At 40.3% G+C, this 23,426-nt stretch overlaps 5 protein-coding genes across 7 annotated transcripts; 1 reads left to right on the top strand and 4 right to left on the bottom strand.

Annotated features, from left to right (window-relative positions):
* Positions 1-1,644: 1,644 nt before the first annotated feature.
* carnmt1 (carnosine N-methyltransferase 1) lies at positions 1,645-7,061 on the bottom strand. 2 transcript variants are annotated; one of them, XM_086112381.1, is made up of 8 exons: positions 6,910-7,061; positions 6,333-6,528; positions 5,012-5,178; positions 4,670-4,810; positions 4,400-4,578; positions 3,417-3,530; positions 2,925-3,028; positions 1,645-2,207 (listed from the first exon to the last, which is right to left on the bottom strand). In XM_086112381.1, exons 1-8 carry the CDS (start codon positions 7,041-7,043, stop codon positions 2,013-2,015), a joined length of 1,230 nt encoding a protein of 409 aa, XP_085968507.1. In that variant the 5' UTR covers positions 7,044-7,061; the 3' UTR covers positions 1,645-2,012. The 2 variants fall into 2 exon arrangements, 1 of the variants encoding a protein (XP_085968507.1); XR_015101029.1 differs by having other exon boundaries at positions 2,058-2,207; positions 3,374-3,530.
* A 1,378-nt stretch (positions 7,062-8,439) lies between these two features.
* Positions 8,440-12,030, bottom strand: LOC147204995 (alpha-1-antitrypsin-like). The gene is made up of 6 exons (XM_086111805.1): positions 11,877-12,030; positions 9,481-10,084; positions 9,305-9,375; positions 9,016-9,209; positions 8,776-8,923; positions 8,440-8,699 (listed from the first exon to the last, which is right to left on the bottom strand). Exons 2-6 carry the CDS (start codon positions 10,073-10,075, stop codon positions 8,505-8,507), a joined length of 1,203 nt encoding a protein of 400 aa, XP_085967931.1. The 5' UTR covers positions 10,076-10,084; positions 11,877-12,030; the 3' UTR covers positions 8,440-8,504.
* An 823-nt stretch (positions 12,031-12,853) lies between these two features.
* LOC147204994 (dual specificity protein phosphatase 26-like) lies at positions 12,854-14,521 on the bottom strand. The gene is made up of 3 exons (XM_086111593.1): positions 14,083-14,521; positions 13,391-13,602; positions 12,854-13,306 (listed from the first exon to the last, which is right to left on the bottom strand). Exons 1-3 carry the CDS (start codon positions 14,259-14,261, stop codon positions 13,110-13,112), a joined length of 588 nt encoding a protein of 195 aa, XP_085967719.1. The 5' UTR covers positions 14,262-14,521; the 3' UTR covers positions 12,854-13,109.
* Positions 14,522-14,700: 179 nt separating this feature from the next.
* Positions 14,701-19,317, bottom strand: bag4 (BCL2 associated athanogene 4). Of its 2 annotated transcripts, XM_086111898.1 has the most exons (5): positions 19,169-19,317; positions 17,969-18,088; positions 17,321-17,545; positions 16,853-17,116; positions 14,701-16,256 (listed from the first exon to the last, which is right to left on the bottom strand). In XM_086111898.1, the coding sequence occupies exons 1-5, from the start codon at positions 19,169-19,171 to the stop codon at positions 15,792-15,794; spliced, it is 1,077 nt and encodes a 358-aa protein (XP_085968024.1). In that variant the 5' UTR covers positions 19,172-19,317; the 3' UTR covers positions 14,701-15,791. The 2 variants fall into 2 exon arrangements, with proteins under 2 accessions (XP_085968024.1, XP_085968025.1); XM_086111899.1 differs by lacking the exon at positions 17,969-18,088 and having other exon boundaries at positions 19,169-19,306.
* Positions 19,318-20,267: 950 nt separating this feature from the next.
* lsm1 (LSM1, U6 small nuclear RNA associated) lies at positions 20,268-22,875 on the top strand. The gene is made up of 4 exons (XM_086111901.1): positions 20,268-20,410; positions 20,523-20,591; positions 20,753-20,868; positions 22,377-22,875. The coding sequence occupies exons 1-4, from the start codon at positions 20,365-20,367 to the stop codon at positions 22,545-22,547; spliced, it is 402 nt and encodes a 133-aa protein (XP_085968027.1). The 5' UTR covers positions 20,268-20,364; the 3' UTR covers positions 22,548-22,875.
* Positions 22,876-23,426: the final 551 nt, after the last annotated feature.

The raw sequence follows: 23,426 nt of genomic DNA, 5'->3' as shown, positions 1-23,426 counted from the left end.
TTTGGACACCCCTGATTTCGAGTGTTCCATTAACCTGCCATGCATGTTTTTTGGAATGCAATAGTGAATGCAGCAAGCACACTGTCGTGGCACACTGGAGCAGGCTGCCACATTGTTGCTGTCAGCATCTTAACAGCAAGCATCTCATATACATTTATTTCTCTAATTTTTCATTAAGTTTGGAGGAATGTTGGTTTTGGCACTGTCGTGTGATATTTTCTCCAATTAATGATGTCTTCATTGTGTTCCATGGTGCATTTAATGCCAAGGGAATTCTTTTGCATCCATCTCTTGAATGATACCTTTGAACAATGTTATCCCTCTGACGTCGTGGAAGATTTGTGCTGAACATGACATGTGCTGTCAAGATGCGACTACAAAAATGTCAGAAAAAGTATATTAGAAAGCCAACTTTAATTTGGGTTCATCTGAGGTACTGCATGCGGGAGTGTGCTGACTAGTAATGGCAGTTGGATCCTGAAACTTTAATAAATGCCTCTAATCCCCGACCTACATTGCCACAGAACCACTGCTTTCAAAGCTTGCTGCAAATCAGGTGCCATATGACGACAGAAGCAGCAACTGCTTCAGTGTGTGAATTAAACACCTGAGTGGTTTGCGGTGCAATTGGGCGATAAGATGCATCTGTTTGCATGGTCAATGCAAACAGATGATGCATCTCTGGCGAGCTCAGTACGTTGGTCTTGTACATTTTGGGTCTTTCATTCTATTCCCATACCAAGCTTTGTCTTTTTTGTCACTCATAATTATAATCATATCATCTTTAATATAGGGTTGATGTTCCAAGTACCAAACATTTTTATGCACGCCAGCATTATCTCTTTCCTTTTGAGCAATTATATTCCAAATATAGAAAAAGTTGTGAGCAAAAAAAAAAAAAAAAAAGCTCAATTCATAAAGTGGAATGGAAAAAATCTGCCTCATTCGAGTGTTCCCCATCCCACATGATGGTCAGAGTTTTAGTTACTAGCACGCGCCATTCTATAATATGGATAGTTGCTAAAACATACTCAGTCATCACTCTTTATTCATAAAAAAAAATGTTTATTTGTAATCGGGTCTTTGTGTGTGTGTGTGTGCATCCAATCCATTCAAATTGAATTATCAGGTATTTGGATTTTTAAAATGTATATATTTTTTTGCATGGGCAAAAAAAATCCACTTAAACGGCCAACTGGTTTTCATTTTTAGAACAACATTTTGCACTTAAACTGAGCATATCAGTTCACTATTTTGCTCTATAGAAAATTTTGGTCGATGAGACAAAATTACGTCAGAGGGACAGAAGTGATTTTGCCAGATAAAACAACACACTTCAGTAAGCCTGGTTAATCAAAAGTGGTCAGTAGGAATGGCATCTGTGTCAGGATGTCAGTATTAAAGTTTGCAGAGTCATTTAGGTCATTTAACCAGAGTGCAGGCAGCTTCTTGCGCCGTACAATACAGTGTCAGCAAAACTGTCTTTTTTTAGCGCCCCACGTTTTTCAGGTGTTTATTTGTTTTTCTAATTAAGTAGTACAAGTTAAAGGTCACATTAACGGTGGGAAAAAAACCTTATAGAATGATTTATCTTGATTATTTTTATATCACAAAAATTGGCATTTGAACAGGAGCCCACAAAGGTTTGATGTTCACTCACTTTACTTTCTGTCAAGTAATTGCAAGTCACTGCATTAGAAAAATCATCTGTTAAGCAAAAACCTGCCAAACTTGACTTTTACCACAAAGGTGATCACTTCTACAAGCAATTTCTTGATTTACTGTACCTTCATTCACTGTTAATGCAGTCAAGATCCTTATTTGCCTTAAAAATGATCCTGAAACCAAATTATACAGTTAATGATTACTGTCTCCCGATCCTGAGATCACATTTTTGGTGGCTTAGAAACAGAGTGTAACAAAAAGATGTTCTTTTTTTCAGTTTCCATCCTTCCTTGGTCATCTGGGGGTTTTTCATGTAAATTTACCATCCTTGGTTCCAAAAATTCCACTCACGTATGGCACTCCAGGTTTTCTTGTCGTAGCGATTTGGCAGCTGGCGGTGAATGCTGTTGGTCATCCTCTGCCTGACAGTGAGAGTACAGATGTTCTGGTTTCCGTGCCACAAAGAAGACACAGTCATAAATGTATCTTAACATGGAACGTTCATTCTCCGTGTAAGTGGTAAGCAGAGACTGATTCTCCACCTGTAGGAAATCAGATGTTATTTTTAAATTGGCAAGCTGTACATAAACACAAAATGAAAGGAGGCATAGGCCTGTCACGATAACGACTACATCGACTTTGTGTTGCATAAATAAAATGGTGAGGATAGTTTTGTTTTCCCCCTTGAGAAATTGAAATTGTCATTTGCATGCTTGCTTGTTAACATTCAACATTCAACTGCGCCACTTCGTTTCCTCCCTTGTCAAATTGCTTGCCACTGCGTGTCACTGAACCATACACACGCGGAGCCACACAAACACGCAGGACAAAAAGTAATTTGTGTTATTGAAGCTAAGTTTTCCGATGGCTGTAGTTGGACAATTATAGAAAGTTGAGAAGCATACATGGAATTACTTCCAAACACGAATGACTGTGGCCATGTGGGTGCGAACAGTTTGGATTTAAGCCAGATGACAAAATCGGGTTCGATTTCCCAAACAGCCGTTCCAACCTTGTCTAAGCAGGTGAAAGAGGACATTTTGAGATGGAAGGCACGGATGTATGCCTGTATGTTATGCTTTCATATTTAAGTGCAATTATAAAGTTATCATTTCTATCAGTGATCAGTGGCAGTCCAAAAATGTCAATCACACTATTGTTTATCGCGATGGTTTCTGGGAAAATATATTGTCCTAAAATATTTGCTTATTGTGACAGGCCTAGGGAGGGCTCTAAAAGGATTCTATTAATGGGTTTACCACTATCTGGAAGCCTAATTTCACCATAGCTGCCCTGATGTCTTCATAGCTGAGTTCCACTGAGAGCTCATTGGCCATGTTCTCAAAATGGTACAACAGTGGACCTGAGGGGAACAATGACATTAAATACGTAATTTTTCCATGAAAAAAAACGATCAAGCTTCAACCTCTCTAAAATATTTATTTGCAGAAAAAAAAAACCAAAATGATTTACAAATGCCAAATTCTGGTCAAATCTTTTTGATTGTGATTTACAGGAGTGCATTATAGAATATAGAACAAAGAAATACAATTCTACTTTATCGACACAAAACAAGCACAAAATTCTTGTCTTCCGAATTAAGTATAGTAAGCATCTGAAATATTTACATGTTGCCGTTGTAAAAGAATAAAAGGGAATAAATGAATGCAGGCATACAAATGTAACAGTATGCAACACTGAAACTAACCTTTTTATATTGTTTACAGACGGGGACTGTGACGAGGACTCACCCAGATTAATCCACACTCCTCCAGGTTTAAGAATCTTCCAGATGGTCTCCACATACTGTATGACATTATGAGCCGTGTCGATAAAGAAGCAAGTAGCCACACAGTCCCAAGAATCTGACACATACATGCCATTTATTAAATAGACGTCTGCATTTGTACAAAGTTGATCATGTAAAATACAAATCATTGATATCAACTGTCATATTTGTGTTGATAAATTTAATCACAAAGAACTTCCAGTCAAGAAGTTGAAAAGCGTTATTAGCCCTAAATAGGTACTTGCCTTATGTTCAACAACCAAGAACAAATCCCACCTGCCTTCTATTAAACATTTGTGGATTGCAATGACAAGTACAAAATTATACAAGAGTAAAAGTAGGTAAAATTGTTGCTGGCCCCAGTGACAATGAGTAAAATCCACAATAGTCACTGAATTAGCTTCAAACTGTTAGAAGTAATCATGTTTGTTTGGTTTTTTTACTAGAAATGAACTAACAAATTTTAATAAGAAACTAATTAAACAGGCTTTGCAAATATGCTATGTTATAACGTGGCAACCCGTGGTTGTTAATACGAAGTGGCCAATGTACTGTATGTATACATTTGTTTTTATGACTGAATTTAGCTGTTGTGGCTTCTTATCAGGTACATTTTGTAGTCTGGAAATTCCGCTACGTAAATATATTTAACCACTTACTTACACATTTATGTACAGTATATACATGTCTGTATGTACATTTCTATATTATTTTTAGGTGTACTTTTTTTTTTTTGCCATGGCATTGGATCAGGACTTGATATCAGCAGATCCTTAAAACTGAAGACACAGACACCAAAAAAAGTGAGCTCAGGAAAAAAAATTCAAAAATAAGGTCTTTTTTAGCTGTAGTTTTATGCTGTGATAAGATATTTTTGCTCACGGTTATCATACCGTCAGAATCTAATCTGCCTAAGTGAGCCCAATAAGGATGTAGTTGACTGACCTGCATCAGAATAGACTTCTAGAAAGTCCCCTGCTACCATGGAGAAGTCTGAATCTTGCGGTAGGCTCTGAGGATTGACATCAGGAAATCTGATGGCCCGTGTCTGATCGGACGACTTCTTATTGTTGCTGAACTGGTGAATCCATGGGTACAGTGTCAGACAATTCACCTTTTCACACCTGAGTAAAACAGACAAAAAGAAGAATATTGTTTCAAGGAAGTAAATCAACAGATAAACCAATGCAGGATTTCTGTCTGCGCACAATGTACCTATTAAGAACAAAGTTGGAAGAGAAGAGCATGAAGAAGCTCCATTCGTTGCCCTGGCAAATATAACCCAGACGAGCAATTTCCCAGGCTAGACGACCAAGTCCAGCCCCCGGGACCAGCACACTGACCTTAGACACATCACTGACATAATAAAACACACATATCACATGGAAAACACTCACTCGTTTACATGATCATAATTATACTGTGATTACAGCAAATGAATGTTTGTATCATGATGTCAACACACAATAAACTGTGTGCAACACACATCTGAGCAAAATACATCTGTGCATAGTGTATCATTGCACTGTTTTGTAAGAACATAAATGTGCTCCCTACTATTGGTCACTTGGGAAGTGCCTTTGGATCTCCCGGATGATGGGCTGATAACAGGAGTCCCGCTCCCCCTGACCCGCCTCGCTCCAGTCTCTGACAAACTGCTTTATGGTGGACTTGAGCTTGTCCATGTCAAAAGTTGAGGAGGAGCGCACCTTCCTCGGATCCTCCTGAACAGGGAATAAAAACACATTTGCGCTCGATCCATCCATCCATCCAGTGTCTACGGCGAACATCAGTGATGGGCAACTGGAGGCCCGCAGGCCACTAAGTGGCCACAATTTTTGTTCCAAACCCAGAAAATTGACCAAAGAAAATGCTGTCGGGTTGCAAGGTCTTAGAGCCCATTAGTGAGGTATGGAAGATAAAACATGTATAAATGACAGGAGCGGCAAGTCAAGATGAAGTGATGCCGATGTGACGGATTTATATAGAAATAAATTAATGGGTTAACTCCCAGGAATATGTCGTTCCTCCAGTTTGAATTTGGAATCGATTTAAATTGTAATTTCCAATTTGAACTCTACAGTGCACCAAACCACAGGACACACAAATGCAATGATATAGATTGATAGCCCATCAAGCCATGTGACGTGAGAACAAAATATATACAAAATGATTTTTTAAATGAAATGATTATACATAAAGTGATATGGGTGTTGTAATGATAATCGCAACATATTCACATGATATGGATTGCAGTAGAAGTATTGATAAATGTAATGTCATGTGATTAATGCTTTTTTATTACAAACTGATTCACATGTTGACTCAGTAACTGCTTCGTATATATTAAAATTTGATGTGCACCCGTGTTCATGTTGTACTCATGAATATGAAATTAGGATTTTACAAAGTGTTAGGCCGAGTGAGCTAAAAGATTTACCAATGATGCAAATTGTATTATCGGTGCCAGTTTCCAAGTTTTTGCAACAAAGCTCGATTGTAAAAATAAATAAAAAACTTCCAATAAGCAAAACTCAACTCAAAAATACGTTTTTAGACAAATATGACTCAAAAATAGGAACTACATGTCAAATCAGAGTTAAGACTTATTTGAAGGTTAAGTTATTATTGTTGTGTGTGACACTGATCGTCATGACACTGACGAGTTTTACGTGTACACAACTTGTATTAAGGTATTTTTTTTTGTGTATTTGTTTTATAGTTTTTGTAATTATTGAAATTGAGCTCTGAACTACACCGTGTCTGTGTGTGTGAATAACATTTTACATATTTTATATTACATTACTTAGCATACTATACCAGCGTAAACAGAGAGACCCCACACAAAAGCAAAAACAACATGTTGGTGAGTACTCACCCTCTCCCCACATTCGATGTTCTCAAACATGTGAATGCTGTGCTGGACGATGGCCTGGAGAACCTCATGGTTGTGGTCTGCACATTGACGGATGCGGGCCAGGTTTGGCAGTACAGACGACAGTAAATTCTGGTGGCGCTGAGGAAGACTACGAAAGTGACGCTCTGCTCGATTCACGTGCTCTTGTACATGCCTCCTAAAGAAAATGAATGATATGGTCATAAACCTCTGTGTGTGCGTGTGTCCACAAACGTTGTTGCTTTGGTGTGCACAACTTTTAAGTTATTTGCACATCCAAGTAGTGGTGAAGCATATATAAACATCATAGCGATACATATGCAAATGCCTGAAACGTTAAAATTCTTCTATCAGCATAAGTATTGTTTAGAGTCTTCCTTTCGAAGAACATAATGTTTAGTAAAGGAGATGTGCCAAAACAAAGTGAGCGATGAGAAATCAGACAAATTCGTAAATAAGTAGAGTGGAGAAATGAATGGACAGCGAAATGAACACTTGCTACAAAAGCAGCTCTGCGTTTAGCTGTCAGTTTTTTCGCAAACCTTTTGACATACAACACCTGTAATATCGAAAGGCATCGATTATCCTCCAAAAATGTTGCCTTTCTAGCCTGGCTTCTTCCTCGGGGCTGAACGTTTTTCTGTCCCTGGGAAAATCTCCAGTTAGCGGTGTCTCCTCTTTTGTTTCCGCCATTTTTTGGGAGCATCACGTTCTTCTTCTTTTTCTTCTTCTTTTTCTTCTTCTTCTTCTTCTTCTTCTTCTTCTTCTTCTTCTTCTTCTTCTTCTTCTTGAAATCTTTTGCCGGTTGTCACGAAACGTTGAGATGAACTACCGCCGCTTGCTGATAGGGAGGGTGAACCAAGTATGAATTTTAGAATTTAGAATCCAAACCATTCATCCATTTATTATCTGATGTGCTTTAAACTCACGAATTTCGTTTTTTGAGCAGTAGGCGGGGTACACCCTGAACTGGTTTTCAGCCAATCGCAGGGCACACAGAGACAAACAACATTTCGCTCTCAAAATAATAAAAGGATATCTTATCTTATCTTAAATCACACCTAGGAACAATTTAGCGTGTTCCATCAAAATACCATGCATGTTTTTGGTATGTAGGAGGAAACTGGAATACCTGGAGAAAACCCAGAACATGCAAACTCAACACCGAAGGCCGGGCCTGGATTCGAGCCCATGACCTCTGTACTGTGAGGTGGACGTGCTAACCTGTCACCTGCTGTTCCACCCACTAAATGTGCTTCACATAATTAAAAGTAAAACATTTAATAGCATTTACAAACAAAAATGTTAAAGTAAATAAATAAAAGTAGCCGACTAAAATCATGACCATAACATAGATTGCAAGAACATAACTTTGGAGAACAAGATTTTAAAAATACTTTGAAAGGATACTCGAATGCTTTAATACAGCTGCAACCCTACATTCAACCTCGCCGTTATAATGTCGTATATTTATTGTTTAATAAAACACATGTCTCTAGGATTGCTGCTCAAAATTGCTGAACTGCTCCTAAAATGAAGTTATTAATTAACAAAATTGTTCCTCAAAGAAAGTAAGTTATTTTGAGCCTGGATTATTCCATATCTCATTCCATTTCAATGCAATTGCTATTGATAAAATGGTGTTCCAAGTATTTGAATTGCTGTAATTTATTGCTTTAGTAATGGTCACTGATGGTGAGAAGGCAGCGTGGCTTCAGTTCTCCACTTAGTGATGTTGTGAAAGTGAGTGTGAGTGGTTGGTTGTCTCTACATGTGCTGGTGACCAGTCCAGAGTGCAGAGTGTCTTTTGTCCAATGTCAGCTGAGATAGGCACCAACTCCCTGAGTGACCCCGAACAGGGTAAGCGGTATGCAAAATGGATGGATGGATTTAATATTATCCTCCCACAATATAATGTTTTATTTCAGAGACCAAGGTTTTTATACGGCTCAAGATTTGGTCAATTTAATCACAAAAATAGCACAAATTTAATCTGTGAATGAGTTGGAGTGTCAGTTTCACCGTGAGTCCATATTTTGTTCCACCAAGCTCACTGAACAAGAAGAGCGAAAATAATGTAATCACAAAGGCCGCAGGATTGCTTTATTGTTATGATGACGACAATAATGATGATGATACACCAAGTGGTGTCCATCAGATTTTCGGATTCATGATTTTGCCCATAAAGAGAATGTCGTCTGTGGTGTTTTCGGTGATGAGAAGCATGAATGGACGATTGAACTTCAGCACAGGGACGTATTGGAGGGACATCAGAGTGATGCGAATGCCGGTGGAGGCTGCAGCGGTGGCTCCGGCCTCGTCAATGTCAAGGGCGGCTTGGTGCACAACCTGAAGTGAAAAGAGGCAACGTGAGATATCGCGGGAATGAAAAGAAGAGTGGAAAAAAAGTTGACTGCATCCTTACGCCGGAGACCAACAGTTTCTTCCCCTCCGAAATGCCACTCAAATCTGCTCGAACATCAAACATGTTCGTCATTCCCATTTCAGTCAGCAGTTCCTTTAGAGAGTACTCAGTCTTCATGGAGATCTTTGGTACAAATATATCATAAGTCCTAAAAGAAACAGGCAAACGTACTGTGATTCAAATGATCACACCAGCAGCAATTCGAACTCGCTTCTCCACCAAAAATATGAACCAACCAACCTCTTTTTCATCCATTTTGACCATTTAGTGAGATGCTGTGGACATATTTCCTTTTCCAGTACCGCCATGTTTTCAGGCAACAACAGAAGCATGGAGTAAGAGCTGTTGAAGGGAAGGCGCACGATTGTCGTGTTAATTGCCATATCCCAATAGGTATCAAAACCATCCTCTTTGTTCATCATCTGGACAGGAACCTGGAAAAATACAATTCGGAATGAAATTGGAGATCTCCTTCTTGCATCACCGTTCTAATTTTACTTTTTTTTTTTCCCATGTTGTAGCTTCCGACCTCGGTATTCTCATCAACCATAAACTTGTCTTCTTTTGTGAGTTCGGCTTCAAAAGGACTGTCCCACATTCCTGTGTGAGAAGAATGAACAGAAATAAGAGACGTTCGAGCCAACACAACATTTTCATGTCAGATCTCGAAAGAGACCTATTTTTCGGAAATACTGTCAAGTGTACCTTTGAAGTAGATGTAGCTTATGAGATACATGATGGTGCCTGGATCCAGGTCCTCCACCAACTTATCGATCTTGCCATGGGTCTTATCCGACACATATTTATTGATGGTATCGGCACTTTCTGTTGTTTGATGGAAGTTGACATTCGACACATCGGTGTGAAAGGCTTCTTTCAAATCTTTTAGGAACTCAGGGTTCGGCTGGAAAGTGTTATCCAGAAACACGGCGGTCCCTTCACTGATGTCGGAGGAATTATCTTGCCTTTTGAGAAGCATACTAAAGGCCTGATTGATGGCACTCTGGGTAACTTGTGAGCTGTTGTAGCCCAGACCACTCAGCAGCTGTTCGTGTGTGTCCCCCCGGGCTCCGACAGACAAGGCAGCCAAGGCGACAGACACACTAGATGGAGAGTAAAAGATGTTCTTGCCCTGGTTGTCAGGATGAGCTGCCAACCTCCTGTACAGGTGGAAGGCAAACTCTTTGTTTCCTGAGCTCACTTGTGAGAGGCTGTCATCATCAGTGTGTCCCAGATGGTGGTGGCCTCTTCCCAAACACACCACCACTGATAAGATCCAGACACGCAGGGCCGTATGCATCGTTGTGGACTAGGGGGCAAAGGTTCAAATGGACAAAATTGATCTTGTCATTACACAACAATAGACCACATGTCAAAGTTCAACAAGCAAAGTATACTTTGTCAGGGTGATGTACCGTATTCCCTCAAGGCAAGCGGTACACGAATGCAGAATGAGATACAAACCTTTTTGTTCGTCATTTTATAACCGTTCCACGTGCTTTACTACTTACCAGAAATTGCTCTGAGCCAGTTCGTTGTGTATGATTTTTGCACCTCAACTTCTGACATTTTTTTAAAATTTAAAAAAAATGATTCACTTGCAAACTACTGTCCGTCGATTTACAGCAAGGTTGTCCAACCCTGGTCCTCGAGGGCCCCTTATCCTGTGTGTTTTATATGTCACCCTATACCCCACTGGTGTCAAAGTCAAGGCCCGGGGGCCAGATCTGGCCCGCCACACCATTTTATGTGGCTCACGAAAGCAAATCAATCATGTCAACTTCCATGACGCTTGCTAAAGTCTGAATCAAAATTTCAAATTGTCACATCCATCCATTTTCCGAACCGCTTGATCCTCACTAGGGTCGCGGGGGGTGCTGGAGCCTATCCCAGCTGTCTTCGGGCAGTAGGCGGGGGACACCCTGAATCGGTTGCCAGCCAATCGCAGGGCACAAATTGTCACATGTAAACCACAATAACAGTCATTATTCTTGACTTCTGATTGTAAAACTAGTTATTGATCAATTTGTTGTGCGCTGTGTATGTAATATATGGACGGGATTAAACATTTATATGGTTTCCCAAAATTCATAACGGCCCTCCAAGGGAAAGCGTAACTACAATGTGGCCCGCGACAAATACGAGTTTGACACCTCTGCTATACGCTACCACACCCGATTGAAATGATCAGGATGGTTTATCGGGCTTCTTCAGAGCTTGCCGATGAGCTGATCGTTTTTGGAGTAGTGAGGCATATAAAACACACAGGACAGCGGTCCTCCAGGACTGCAGCTGGACATGCCCGATAGACAGGACTTTACAGCAGTGTGGATCACAAGCATGAGAGTGACCACTTCAATGTACTCTACCTGCACTTCCTCCTGCAGATTTGTTTGGTCCGCTAACAACCTATTTTGTAGTTTCCTTTTTGTCGAAAAAGCACTGTTTTATTTCGTGTAGCAACATACTTGATTTGTCCCCATTACTTTTGAAAAACACAACGTTCAAAACAAACTTTATTGCCGCAAAATGTTTTCCTGGGATCTAAACTTTCCGTTGTAGCGTTCGAGCTACTGGCTTTGATGTTTCAGTCAAAATTCATATACAATAACCCAAATATTCTAGGACACAGACAGTCGTGCAATCTTCACCACTTTTCTGCATACACTTTGTTGTCTGAAGCAGTTCTAGATGAAAGAGGAGAGGATCAAAGTGTCCTTTCACCAGTGGATCAGAGACGTCATGCTGAAAATGTGCACACGTCTGCTACAAGCTAAGTTTTGAAAGCAAACGCGAAGCTATAGCGTCCATTGACGAAAAAGAGATTGTGTTCTACTTCTTCCTTTCATAACTTTGCTGCTGTGAATCGGGAATTTCTCCATTGCGAGACTAATAAAGGTTTTCTTATCTTATCTTATCTTATCTTATTCAATGTACAGTAATTTGAACAATGTTTAATTTATTAATTGCCATGTTTCGGCAAAAATGTCAGGGAAGTCAGAAACCGCTTTTGTCCTATGTAGGGGAAGAACTTTATGGGTCATGTGATCGTTTTATATGTTGTGAAAAGGGAATTAAAATGTGGATGTTGAGTAACTTACCAATCGCTGATTGGCTCTCTGGCCTCCAAAACCTCAGCCACACCAAGCAGAGTGCGGACAGTCAGGACTGTCTTTATACACCTTGAGTGGGTGGGATGAGCCCGCTTTCTGTATGTCATCGTCTCTTGTCCCCTCCCATTTTGTGTGGGAGCAGTGGAAGCAGAAAGGACATGATCATGCAGTGTACTTTGACTTAGATCAGTGGTGCCCAAACTTTTTGGATCAAAGATCGACTTTTCGATCAACCAACCTTCCGCGATCGACCCGTTACCGCGTGACCTGCCCCACTGGAGGTTAAAGATTTACCTGCTTTATTTTATTGTATTTTTTTTAAATACTTTCTGTGAAAATTAGACTGATAGGATGATTAGGGTGTAGTGTACATTAACACAAAAATATATTACTAACATGCACAAAGACCCACAAATTGTTTGGGTTGTTTTTCTCCTCTAGACCCCTCGCGATCGACTTGGGACCAGTCCGCGATCTACCGGTCGATCGTGATCGACGTAATGGGCATTCCTGATAGATTTTGGGCTCGGAAACTTGACATCTCACTATTTACACATTCAGGCAAAGACTAATTTCCATAATTCATCCCCATACTGAGCAAAATGTTTCTTGCGTTACTTTTATTTTGATTCCATATTAAATTGTCTCACCAGTGTATTATCCTAATTTTCATCCCACCTATGAGGCAGAGCAACTGAACTTTGGTTTAGTGTCCTGTACTCTTCTGTGTACTCTCTCCGTGGTCCCAGTAATGTTTACTGCCCCACTGTGACAACACCCGAGTTTGCACAGTGCAGATAAAGAATGTGTACAAAACCCCTGCAAACGATGTTTCAGTAACTCTCGACCAGGTGGTCGTCTTCCTCTACCTGTCTACCATGTGCAATGCTGAAGAAAATTATCCTTGCAAAATGCGCCTGAATTTCACATGCATGCATCTCAAAAACCTTTCACACTAAGTTTATTGAAACGACAAAAATACAGTATAGATAAAAAAAGAAGACACATACTGTCTAATCATAAACAATAATATAATCACAGGGTTGACAGAGGGGAGAGAAATGTGATGACGAATGAAATGATTCTAGTGGCCCATGACTGTCAGCAAGCCTAGAAAATAGTATTTTTCATTTTGCATCATTGAAGTTAAGCCAAAAGGATGTTTGTGATGTTTTTTTTCCCTCAGGACCGAAACCCCCAGCTGCACCCCAATGGCTGGCTTCAGTTATGCATGCCAAAAAGTTGCCTATCCAGACGGATAAGTTGTCGGAGGAAACCTCGGTTCGGAATGACCCCCCTGTTTTCTTTCACAGCACAAATAGCCTCCACCAGGGTGAGCCGCTGCTTCAGCATCAAGTATGCCAAGACGAGGGTGGCAGAACGGCTCACTCCTACATGACAATGCACCAGAACATGACCTGAAGAAAGACAAGACAGGAAATTAAAAGTTGCTTTCAGTTGCTCATTTTAACCGTAGCTGCCTTCTTCGTTCCAATTCTCACCTCCTCTGCTAAGAGCTGTGTGAATAAAGTCTGCAGCTGCCTGGAAGTTGACGCTGATGTCAAAATTGTAGGAGTCATTTGCCTCTACGCCCATGTAGGTGATCTTCAATCCTTGGTAGATGTCAGGACATCTTCGACGTTTACTGTGAGCTGCGTTAAGGATATGAGTAATTCCATGCCTGGCTAAACCGTTCCAGTTCTCTGCACTGTGTCTGTGGGGTTGAGGGACAAAGCGTGACTGTGCTGACAGCTTTTGTATGCAATTTGCTACAAAGTGTAACAGCGTTTCCCAAAGAAATGCAAAGTGCCAGTACATCAGTGTGGCTCTTTGACTTTGACCTGAAGAACCCTTCAAGACTTTTTTTTTGCGGTGTTGGAAAATGTAGCAGACTTAATGCACAAGTGAATGATGGAAACCCAAATAGCAGAGCTGTCACCATGCCGAATAGAACTTGAGGTGTCCAGAATTACTTGTGTACTTAACTCATTCACTCCCAAAGACGTTTTTAAACGTCTGGGTCCAGAATTAGCTGGTATTGAATAAATAACATTTATTTTGATACATGTGGACTCAAATATTCATGATATTCAACACAGGTAATGTAACAACAACAAAAAGGTATTGGAGATCACTTCAATTTGGCCCGGCTTGTTTTCTTTTCAGCATACAAAAATGCAATCGAGCTACTTACTGATCACCAATGTAGAGCCTGGGCCACACTTCATCTGCGTGGCTGATGATGGCTTTGCCAGTCAACAAGAGTCTTTCCAATTCAAACACTGCTAAACCAGGAGAACTCAAGTCAATTTCTACCTTCCTTGGAGGAGGTCTGTCTTTCCAGGATGCAGGAAGTTTGGATGTAAACGACATCACTTTCCAATGTTGGATTTTAAACACTCGTCTCAGGCAACAAAATGTTTTGGACAATTTCCTAGGGATTCTTTCCTTGCAAGTGTGCAACCAGCACAACCTTTAATAGAGGAAAGCTACACTAACGGCAACATGTCCAAAGCGTTGTGAGACTATCGGCCCCTTGCATTAATTCCTGCCCCCAACACTTGGGGTTCTACTGCTGTGCTTTTGCATCAAAATAGCCACCTATTTATAGACCAGAGTGCTCGCTAGCAATGCAGTGCAATGTCGGTGCCATGCAACAGTTTTCACAAATACAGTAACACTTCTGTTTTTTTCTAAACATAAATCACATTTTTTAATTTGCTTCACATTAAAACAAAATCTGACATGTACCTACAAAATTTGACAAACAACATCAGGACTAAGATTGTAAGAATGACAAATTTCACCAGAGTTAAAAATATAATCCATATTTTATTATTTGTCAGAATTCCCAATTGGGACAAATACTGTCATTTTTTACTGGCTTCATTTTATCAATCTGCCAAATATTTCCATCTTGTGTTGGAAACATGCATTACAGATGACATTTTATATTTGGGCTGCATGTCATAGCACAAGAAAATGAATATGTAGGACAGATGATACATTTTCCATGCAATACTTTTATTTTTTTTCTGAATATACTGAACATCCCGATACATGGAACTCTGTTATAATCAACACATCCATCATGTTTCAGGGGAAAATGTCTACACTGCACCACTTGGAAGAATTGTGCAACCTTTAAAACATAATGAGATTAATGACAGAACCAACATAATTTGACTCAGGTGCTTTAACAAACACCGATGTTCAACAAATTAAATGGGTTCTTGACAGTTTGGATGGACAATTGGGAAAATGCGCTTTCACTCCTTGAACGTATGATGTTCGTTGGTTGGAAATCACAGGGCAAAAAAATGACAGTTATTTTCATATATATATGAAAATATATGAAAATAACTAGCGTTTTGTTTTGTTTTACTCATCCATCTTTCAATTATGAGGTCATAGAGGTTGCAAAAGTATTGTGCATGCAATGCGGAGCACAATGGAAACAAAACACGCTGAACGAGAGCACTGTGATAACCTCGATGTATCGAGGGACTACGTGATCATGCAACTGGACGGTGACAAACACTAATGGGCAGTTAAGGCAATGTGCATATTGTGAAGAGCAAAGGACCCTTTTAAAACGGACACACAAGCAAGGACAGTAAGGGTGATTACTTGATTCTGAATCACTTGTGGGGGATTAGCAACAGTTTGGGAGTGGCAATAATAATTCCCTCTTCCTTTCATCATTCAGAATAGCACAAATCAAAATTCAGTCACAGACTGATTCCAAAGTTCCTGATGATATGTACAAAAAAACAGTTTGCTGATCTACTACCAACAGCGTACTGGGTCATTTTTGATCATTTGTTTCAACTCTCTAGTTCAAATGAGATCTGGAAGAAGCCGATACGGTCTGAGGCCCAATAAAGTGGTTCATGACTGACTTTAGAAAGCTTTCCTTTCCAGCCGGTCGAGAATGGCCTGGATTCTCTGCACAGCCTCCTTTCGTGCTTGACGGATATTTTCAAGTCCCTGAGTCTCCACGGAGTCCAGCTCAAGCAGTTCTTTGGTTAGAAGTTCCTCCAGGCATCGATAACTCTTATCTGTTTTTTTACCCACAAACTCATCAACATCTTCCTGAAGAAGGAGCACTCTTGCCACGATTTGCTGAACCCGAGCTAAGCTGGGGTTGTCGCTGACGGGTGGGGGTCCAGCTTTGCCTGGAGCTTGAGATTGGGTAGGTGCAGAGGGTGGGGGCTCACCTTGAGAGTGATTTTGATCAATTTGCCCTGCTTTCTTGAAGATTTGGGGAGGTGAACTAATTTCTGTGGGTTTCCCAATGGTGCGATTTGGGGATGTGGTTAGCCTGGGTTTAGGTCCCACTTGCGGTGTGCGCTGGTGTTGTTGGTCCTGGTATGACACAAAACACAAAACTATTTTTCATTTCCATAAAGAAAGCATATTACTGCATTTGACCTGAAATGAGATTTGAAACCTTGTGCTTTGTTTTACAATCTACAGTGGTGAGAAGGTAGTATCAAATAAAAAATACTGTTACTCTCCTTAAGTCGATTTTTCAGAAAGAGAGAGAGAGAGAAAGAGGCATATAATTTGTACTCCGTACTTTGTCAAAATACTTTTTTGGGTGCACACACTGATCCAATGCTACTGTACGATGATGTGACACAATTAACTCTCCCTTTCTGGTCCCACACTGTCCTGCACTGACACTACATTCTGCTCATCTCCACTGAAGCACATTTACTAGTGGCAACACATCATGACACGACACCCTAACTTTGTCAAAATCTACAAAAACTCACACAGGGTTACAACTGGTACCTTGGCCGAGCGATTCAAACTTCCTTAGCGCTAAATGAACATTTTCATTTGCATTAACGGGGAAAACCCGCCAACATACGTTTCTATAGTTCTTTCCAACTTGCAAACTCGGAGTAGTGTAAAAACATATAATATAATACAGATTACATTCCATTTGCTCACACCTTGGGTTGGTAAGGTGGTGGGGCACCACTTCCAGTCCCTGGCCAAGCTGGAGGGTGTAGCGGCCGTATTCCATAATGACTTGGAGGAAGCTGTTGGCCTGGCTGCCATTGCTGCTGTGAAGGTGCGTATGTGCCAGGGTGTGGCCAAGCTTCAGCCGTGGGGTTGGTGTGCAGAGATTGGCCCGTGGGATAAAGCGTGTTTGGAGGCATTGCATGACCACCTTCGCTGTAGTGAGTATATGGCCCCGGAGGATATCCAGGACCCTGGGCACACAGAGATGGGACACAAAGTAAGTTGGGACCACCCAATAAAATACATTAAAACCCTTGTATTGTGTTTGGGTCCGAATTGACCCGTTTTCAGGTTAGCAACAGCAAGGGTTTTAAATGGTAAGGAATGATGCAAATGGCCTTGGTGTTCATCCTGTGTTTATTTAGGTGATGCTTTGTGTGTTTAAATGTCCTTACCGCTTGACAGTGTATACCAGGATAGTGATGGTTTTGTGAAAGTGGCTGTCCAGGTTGCCCACTGTTTCGTTCTGCAGGACAGCTGTGACTAGGGTAAGAAGCTGGAGGCGTTGTCTGAGTGTCAGCACAGTAGAAAGGGTTGGATGGATGGAAACCACTCGTTGAATATTGACTCTGTGCTGGGCTGTAGACACCATGGCCGTTTGGATAACCTCCAGAAATTACCTACAAAGGTTGGAGAATTGAGTAATTACAGTATTCTGTAACGCACGATTCCTATGATGTGAGAGATTCAAGGTCACATATAATTTCAGCTGGACCTTTGAATTATTGGGCTTTTAAAACAGTAATTCCCATGGGGGGGAAAATGTGCATTCCAGTGTCACACATGCCATCCCAAAAGCTTTAATTGTACAGGTGATGTTTAAATGTTGATGGTTATTTTTAAAACTGTAGCAATCTTAACCAAAGTAATATTAAAACAACTGACACAGTTGCTGTTCCTATCCTGAGCTGTCTAGTTATTGTGAAAAATCTATTTAGAATACAGAAGGTCGTGGTAAGATAATGTAAATAAAGGTTTAAAAGATTGTGATTAGGATACTTCTCCACCTTTGACACCAAGTTATGTTCAACCACGAAACATACCTGTGGGTTATACTGTGGCTGGCCATCAGATCCAGAGGGATAGGCATTTGCATAGTGTCCCGTGGAGTGAGCCTGAGGATACCAGTAGTGTGATGGGTAGCCTGAATACTGTGGAGTGTCCTGAGAACACACCACAACACAATCTAAGAGTGTGACAATGGACCTGGTTCTGCCATTACTCGTGACCCTTTTTTTTAATATGGTTACATCAAGCCAGGTCTGTTTGAGCTCCACTGAGAAAAATGCACTATGGCTGGGGGTTTTTTTTCACCTCTATAAATAGATGTCCACTGGAATCCCCTATTTGGTCTAGTTCTCAAGTTGATCCTTTTCATGGAATACTTCGATGTTTCTCGCAGGTGCAGTGGGTCAACTCATCTTTGACCCGCTCAAAAGTGTTGAAAGGAAGCTAGCTTTTTTTTGTATTGACATACCTCTTTTGATTTGGAGAACTTGACAAACAAGGCACATCCAATTTGTAAGATGCAGATGAGACAGTGGCAACATTTTTGATCATTCCAAATTAACCAATATTGTCATTACATTAAGGATAAGTATTATTACTCAGCTTGTGAAATCGGACTATTTCATGTGGAGTCTCCTCTATGATTTCAGTCCACACTTAGTAACGTGTGAGGCCTCAAAGGTCTCAGCTTCATTCCTTTTCTTAAAATTAATCACAAGGCATTCTGTCTTCAATGTGAAACAAGGGACCATTTTTGCACGTTTTTTGAAGTCTTCAAAATATCATCGCTTACTAAATTCTTGACATATTGACACAATTTAAGCACCCTTTTTTCCAACATCTTTTCAATTAAGTCGGCCTTGACAACAATAAAAAGATTTGCTTTTTTATTTTGTATGTCATGTCCATAAACACTCTGGCTCATTCATGTTATCAGATGAAAGAAGTAAACAGTAAAGCAGAACCTCACCGCGGCCAGACAGAGGGTAAAGCATTCCAGTCTCAGCCACTGTTGCGATGTTGTCACGCAAAAGTAAACGTGATTCGCAAGAAACTTAGCTGGGCGAACAAGGAAGCGCTAGCTATTACATAACAGCAGTTAGCACGTTAGCCCCGAAGCTAGCATGGGCAAGAGCTTTGCGAGCCCTTGGCGAGCTCCTCTTTTACCTAAAGCAGTAACACAAAACATCTAATGTGCATCTTTTATACACAGCGAGTGCTTTAGTCTGACTCACCATGTTTCTTACGGCAGTTTCCGAGGTTATTATCCAAGTTGCACCTCGAGGGCCAGGCAGATTTCACTTCATTTGACGGTGATGTACAAGCTAAACGCACTCCAGGCAATGTTATTAGAATACAACCCCTTCTGATATATCTATAAAAAGCTCTAATTACAATTGTGGTAGACAAACGGAGGGGGAGTGAGAAGTACTGACGATAAAGATCAGGAAATGATTGAATGGCTGACGACACTGCACTTGCGTCAACTTGTTTATCCTAATGAGGATGGCGAATGCAGGTAAAGAGAAACTACTCAGATTTTTTTTTAAGGACACCGTGTACAGGGTGACCAAAAAGACAGTTACGCTGTCAAAAAGGACATTGTGCACAGTAGCTATTTATTTGTATATTTTTAACATTTGATACATAATGTCTAGTCAATGTTTTATTTTAACTTGTAACAGATACGAGTAACCCTTCGAATGATATAAACAATCTTGGTTACACGAAAACAGAGTATCAATTGAAATGTAGTAGTATTATCTTAAACCTATTTTCAAAAACATAAATCGGCATTCTCAATCTCAACGCAGCTATAATTCCATAGGATTCAGGCGTTTAAGGACACAAATAAAACCAGATTCTCCGATGCGTTTTGGCAGCCTAGCTAAGGGGCATGCCAACATGGCATGGCGGCCATGTTGGAAGGGACAACGTTCCCCATCAAAGGCAATGCGGTGACATGGAAATGCAGTCGTAATTTCCTCAATTCTTAACCATTTTCAAGAGGTTCACTTTTTGGTAAATGCCAAAAACATATGTTAAACTGACAGTACGCTTGACCAAAAAATATTCCTCTTCAAGAACCTGACAACAATGATTCGTTGAGGTAATTAAACAACGATGTGCCCCGTTTTATTTGCAGCACAATGTGCCGGAATCTCCAATTGTTGATTGTCTTGTAGTCCACACACGTGGAATTCTCTGACGCTTTTGCCCCTTCTATCGGTGCTGTAGGCATGCACATCAAATGGCCGTTTCTATTTTTTTACCACGTATCAAGATTTCAACATTACCCGGAAGTTTAATCCTGGTGCTTATAAAAACACTTCCGGTCTCCCCCTTCCCCTCCCCATCAGAAACCTTTCGAGACATTCATGGAGTGAAGCTACGATAATAAACGAAGGCAATCAAGAAACAAGATTCCAAGATGAACTACGTACCAGGGACGGCAAGTCTCATTGATGAGATCGACAGTAAGTATTCGAGGACAATCGACTCTCGTGGGAAGACCGCTCACAATCTTTGCGACTGACACATTCGCCGTCAATGTTGCTGTATAATGCTTGCCTTACCTGTACTTTACAGAAAAACATCTGGTTCTCTTACGAGATGGTAGAACACTAATCGGGTACCTCAGAAGCATTGACCAATTCGGTACGTCTTTTTTAATTAACTGCCCATTGTTTTCACACAAGACGCGTGTGTAACACAACCGAATGTTTTACATTTAGAACTAATGGAACATGCTTCTTACACCTGATGCCTCAGCTGCTACGTAAATGTCGCTCACCTAATTAGTTTATCTTCTCTTTCAGCCAATTTAGTTTTCCATCAGACAGTTGAACGTATCCACGTGGGCAAGAAATTTGGTGACATCCCAAGAGGAATCTTCATTGTGCGAGGAGAAAATGTGGTGCTGCTTGGCGAAATAGTACGTGTGACTTTTCTTTGTTTGTTTCACCAATCATCTGTCATTTTAATTCATCTGCAAAGTGCACCGTTTAGAAAACGTGTATATGTAGTCACTTTTTGAATCATGAATTGTATCTGATGTCTCATGGTATCGTTTGTTTCACAACTCCACGCTCCCAAATGGTGATTTAAAAAAGTCGTCTCAACAACAATTATATAAACAAACTCCTTATTCGTGGTCCCATAACTCTTTGGCTCAGGTGTGTATCCAATAATGCTTTGACAGTACGACCGCACTTTTTATGAGGTTTTTGTACTGTAGGTTTGGAATGTCTGCTCCTGTGTAAGATGGAACGGTTGACTTCATACATCGTCCCATCCAAAAATCCTGGATGGACAAGGGGAATTCACTTGATTTTATTTTATATTGAAGACTTTTGGCTTTCAAAATCAAAAGATTAATATATTTTAAAAGTTCAGTAGTCCAGGTTTTATTTTATGGTATTTACATCTAGATGTGTTAAACAACTCGGGACGGAGCACCTTTTGTTCGAAGCTTTTCAAGTGAGAAAAAGTATTTGAACATGTGACTCATGGGTGTTTCTAATTGCTCAGGTGTTTCCTTTTTAGATTGATTGATTGATTGCTTGGACATTAGAAAGTGCTTTTTTGGCTTTGTGTTTTACCTGTGAAAACTGCAATTGATGTTAAGCAAACATGAAGATCAGAGAGCTGTCTATGGGAGAAAAGCAAACCATTTTGAAGCCGAGAGAAACGGGAATATTGACCAGAGTTACTGCGCAAACACTGGGCATAGCCAAGGTAACGTTTTGCAACGCCCTGAAAAAAACAAGACAATCGTATGTGATATCACTGCCAACCTAATTATGTTTTATTGGTATTGCTAAAATTGGCAGGTTCTTGGTTTTGTTTGAGTTAAGGCACATTTTACTAGGAAATTGTGGTTGCACCCAAACCATTTTGGGGGAGTGTGTTTGATTTTTCACTGCATATTAGATCTTTCTTTAGTCCCACGGATTTTTTTTTAATACAGGAAAGCATATTTTTATGTACACAATTAACAAATTCCCCCAAATTGTAAAGTTGATTGTACATGTTCCTCAAATTTGAAAAGCGATTGCTTCTTTCAGTGGAATGAAAAAAGTGGACATTGCCTTTCAATGTTTGTGCTAACATCTTTTTTACGCTCTATTTAAAAAAAAAGATTTTAATATCTTTTTGTGATAACACTTCCCTTATGGGATGTTTGGTTCCAAGTAACGATGTCACACTTGTCCAAACTTGAGCAAAAGAAAATGGATGAAGCAAATGGCTGAAAATCGGGTATTAGAAAAATTTGACTGCGACAACTTTGGGTGGATAGGGCAAATTCCTAGATGGTGTTGACGTTTAGGTCATTTTTGCATTTCAGGTTGTTCGTATGCAAAGCTTATACTTGTGTCATTCATATGTAATGGTATTTTACCTCATCAGACATTTGCCTTTTGGATGCATCTTTCATTGCAGGATGTGGATAAACCATGTGACACAGTCCTGCAACAGGTCTCCATTGAAGAGATTCTGGAGGAGCAGCGGTTGAAGCAGCAAACTAAGCAGGAGACTGAGAAAGTGAAGATGCAGGTCCTGAAAGACAGAGGCCTCTCCATCCCCAAAGCTGATAACTTGGATGAATATTAAAACGGCCTACAGCCCATCAGTTGCTTCAGTTTGTATCAGACTGGTATCTTTTTGTATCAGACTGGTATCTTAGTTGAATTTGTTAACATGATTTTATGTGCACCAGGCAACATTTTACTTTGCCTCCTTACTGTATACATTTAATTTGAATGCACTTCTCTCCGTTTTTCAGGTCAACGGTAGCAAAAACATTTGTTGTGGCTCACTATTTTATCACAATTATTTCACAGCGGCACTTTGTGTTACTCAAGTGTTTGTAGTTGGTGATACTAAGGCCTGGTAATGACACAAAAGTAATGGCCATGCTCCATTAAAATGTTATTTTTTACTCATGGCTCTCTTTGTTCCCTTTCCATTGTAAATATGAATATCAATGAAGCGTTCTGGAAGAAGCATCAATCACTGTGTTTTAATTTCTTATAATGCTAATAACGAGCAGAATGTAGCTCACAAACTTAACCCAAGTAAAACTGTAATTCCTCAATTATTTTATGAAGGAGGGGGAACTAAACCTACCAGCTCCTGTGTGTGTGTGCGTGCGCACGCGCGCTCTTGCGCACGCACCTGTACTTTTTCATTGAGGAAAAGGTATGTTTGATTTTGTTCCTTGAAGAAAATCATTTAGAAAGTGCATATTTAGTGGAGTTGTGAAATAAGATTGTTTTGAAAATCTGAAGCGTTTGTCATTACAATGCAAATAAATTAGGACTTTTTACATCACTTCATCACACTAAATTCTATAACTCGGTGGTGGCTTCGGCCATCCATTATGGCATTGTCTGCTGGTCAGGCAGCATCTCGGCCAGGGACAGAAAGAGACTGGAGCGACTGGTCAGGAGGGCCAGTTCTGTCCTGGGCTGCTCCCTGGACACTCTGGAG

The sequence above is a fragment of the Hippocampus guttulatus genome, chromosome 5 (assembly GCF_054856545.1).
Source record: "Hippocampus guttulatus isolate MCC_2025c chromosome 5, RoL_Hgut_1.0, whole genome shotgun sequence".
Lineage (NCBI taxonomy): Eukaryota > Metazoa > Chordata > Actinopteri > Syngnathiformes > Syngnathidae > Hippocampus > Hippocampus guttulatus.
Note: the sequence above shows the minus strand (reverse complement) of the source record. Positions and strands in the feature narration are given on the sequence as shown.

What these genes read in the sequence shown, in the direction of transcription:
- LOC147204994 (XM_086111593.1), bottom strand. Translation starts at nt 14,261, where the DNA reads ATGTCGTTTACATCCAAACTTCCTGCATCCTGGAAAGACAGACCTCCT. An exon ending in AGGCTCTACATTGGTGATCA is followed by an intron (nt 13,603 to 14,082) that starts GTAAGTAGCTCG and finishes TCAACCCCACAG; the next exon opens with ACACAGTGCAGAGAACTGGA. An exon ending in CACAGCTCTTAGCAGAGGAG is followed by an intron (nt 13,307 to 13,390) that starts GTGAGAATTGGA and finishes GTCTTTCTTCAG; the next exon opens with GTCATGTTCTGGTGCATTGT.
- lsm1 (XM_086111901.1), top strand. Translation starts at nt 20,365, where the DNA reads ATGAACTACGTACCAGGGACGGCAAGTCTCATTGATGAGATCGACA. An exon ending in CAGAAGCATTGACCAATTCG is followed by an intron (nt 20,592 to 20,752) that starts GTACGTCTTTTT and finishes CTTCTCTTTCAG; the next exon opens with CCAATTTAGTTTTCCATCAG. An exon ending in TGGTGCTGCTTGGCGAAATA is followed by an intron (nt 20,869 to 22,376) that starts GTACGTGTGACT and finishes CTTTCATTGCAG; the next exon opens with GATGTGGATAAACCATGTGA.
- bag4 (XM_086111898.1), bottom strand. An exon ending in AGCCACAGTATAACCCACAG is followed by an intron (nt 17,546 to 17,968) that starts GTATGTTTCGTG and finishes CAACCTTTGTAG; the next exon opens with GTAATTTCTGGAGGTTATCC. An exon ending in CACCACCTTACCAACCCAAG is followed by an intron (nt 16,257 to 16,852) that starts GTGTGAGCAAAT and finishes GTGTCATACCAG; the next exon opens with GACCAACAACACCAGCGCAC.
- carnmt1 (XM_086112381.1), bottom strand. Translation starts at nt 7,043, where the DNA reads ATGGCGGAAACAAAAGAGGAGACACCGCTAACTGGAGATTTTCCCAGG. An exon ending in AGAAGTCTATTCTGATGCAG is followed by an intron (nt 3,531 to 4,399) that starts GTCAGTCAACTA and finishes TGTATGTGTCAG; the next exon opens with ATTCTTGGGACTGTGTGGCT. An exon ending in AGGAGTGTGGATTAATCTGG is followed by an intron (nt 3,029 to 3,416) that starts GTGAGTCCTCGT and finishes TGTTCCCCTCAG; the next exon opens with GTCCACTGTTGTACCATTTT.
- LOC147204995 (XM_086111805.1), bottom strand. Translation starts at nt 10,075, where the DNA reads ATGCATACGGCCCTGCGTGTCTGGATCTTATCAGTGGTGGTGTGTTTG. An exon ending in AAGCTACATCTACTTCAAAG is followed by an intron (nt 9,376 to 9,480) that starts GTACACTTGACA and finishes CTTCTCACACAG; the next exon opens with GAATGTGGGACAGTCCTTTT. An exon ending in TGGTTGATGAGAATACCGAG is followed by an intron (nt 9,210 to 9,304) that starts GTCGGAAGCTAC and finishes GTATTTTTCCAG; the next exon opens with GTTCCTGTCCAGATGATGAA.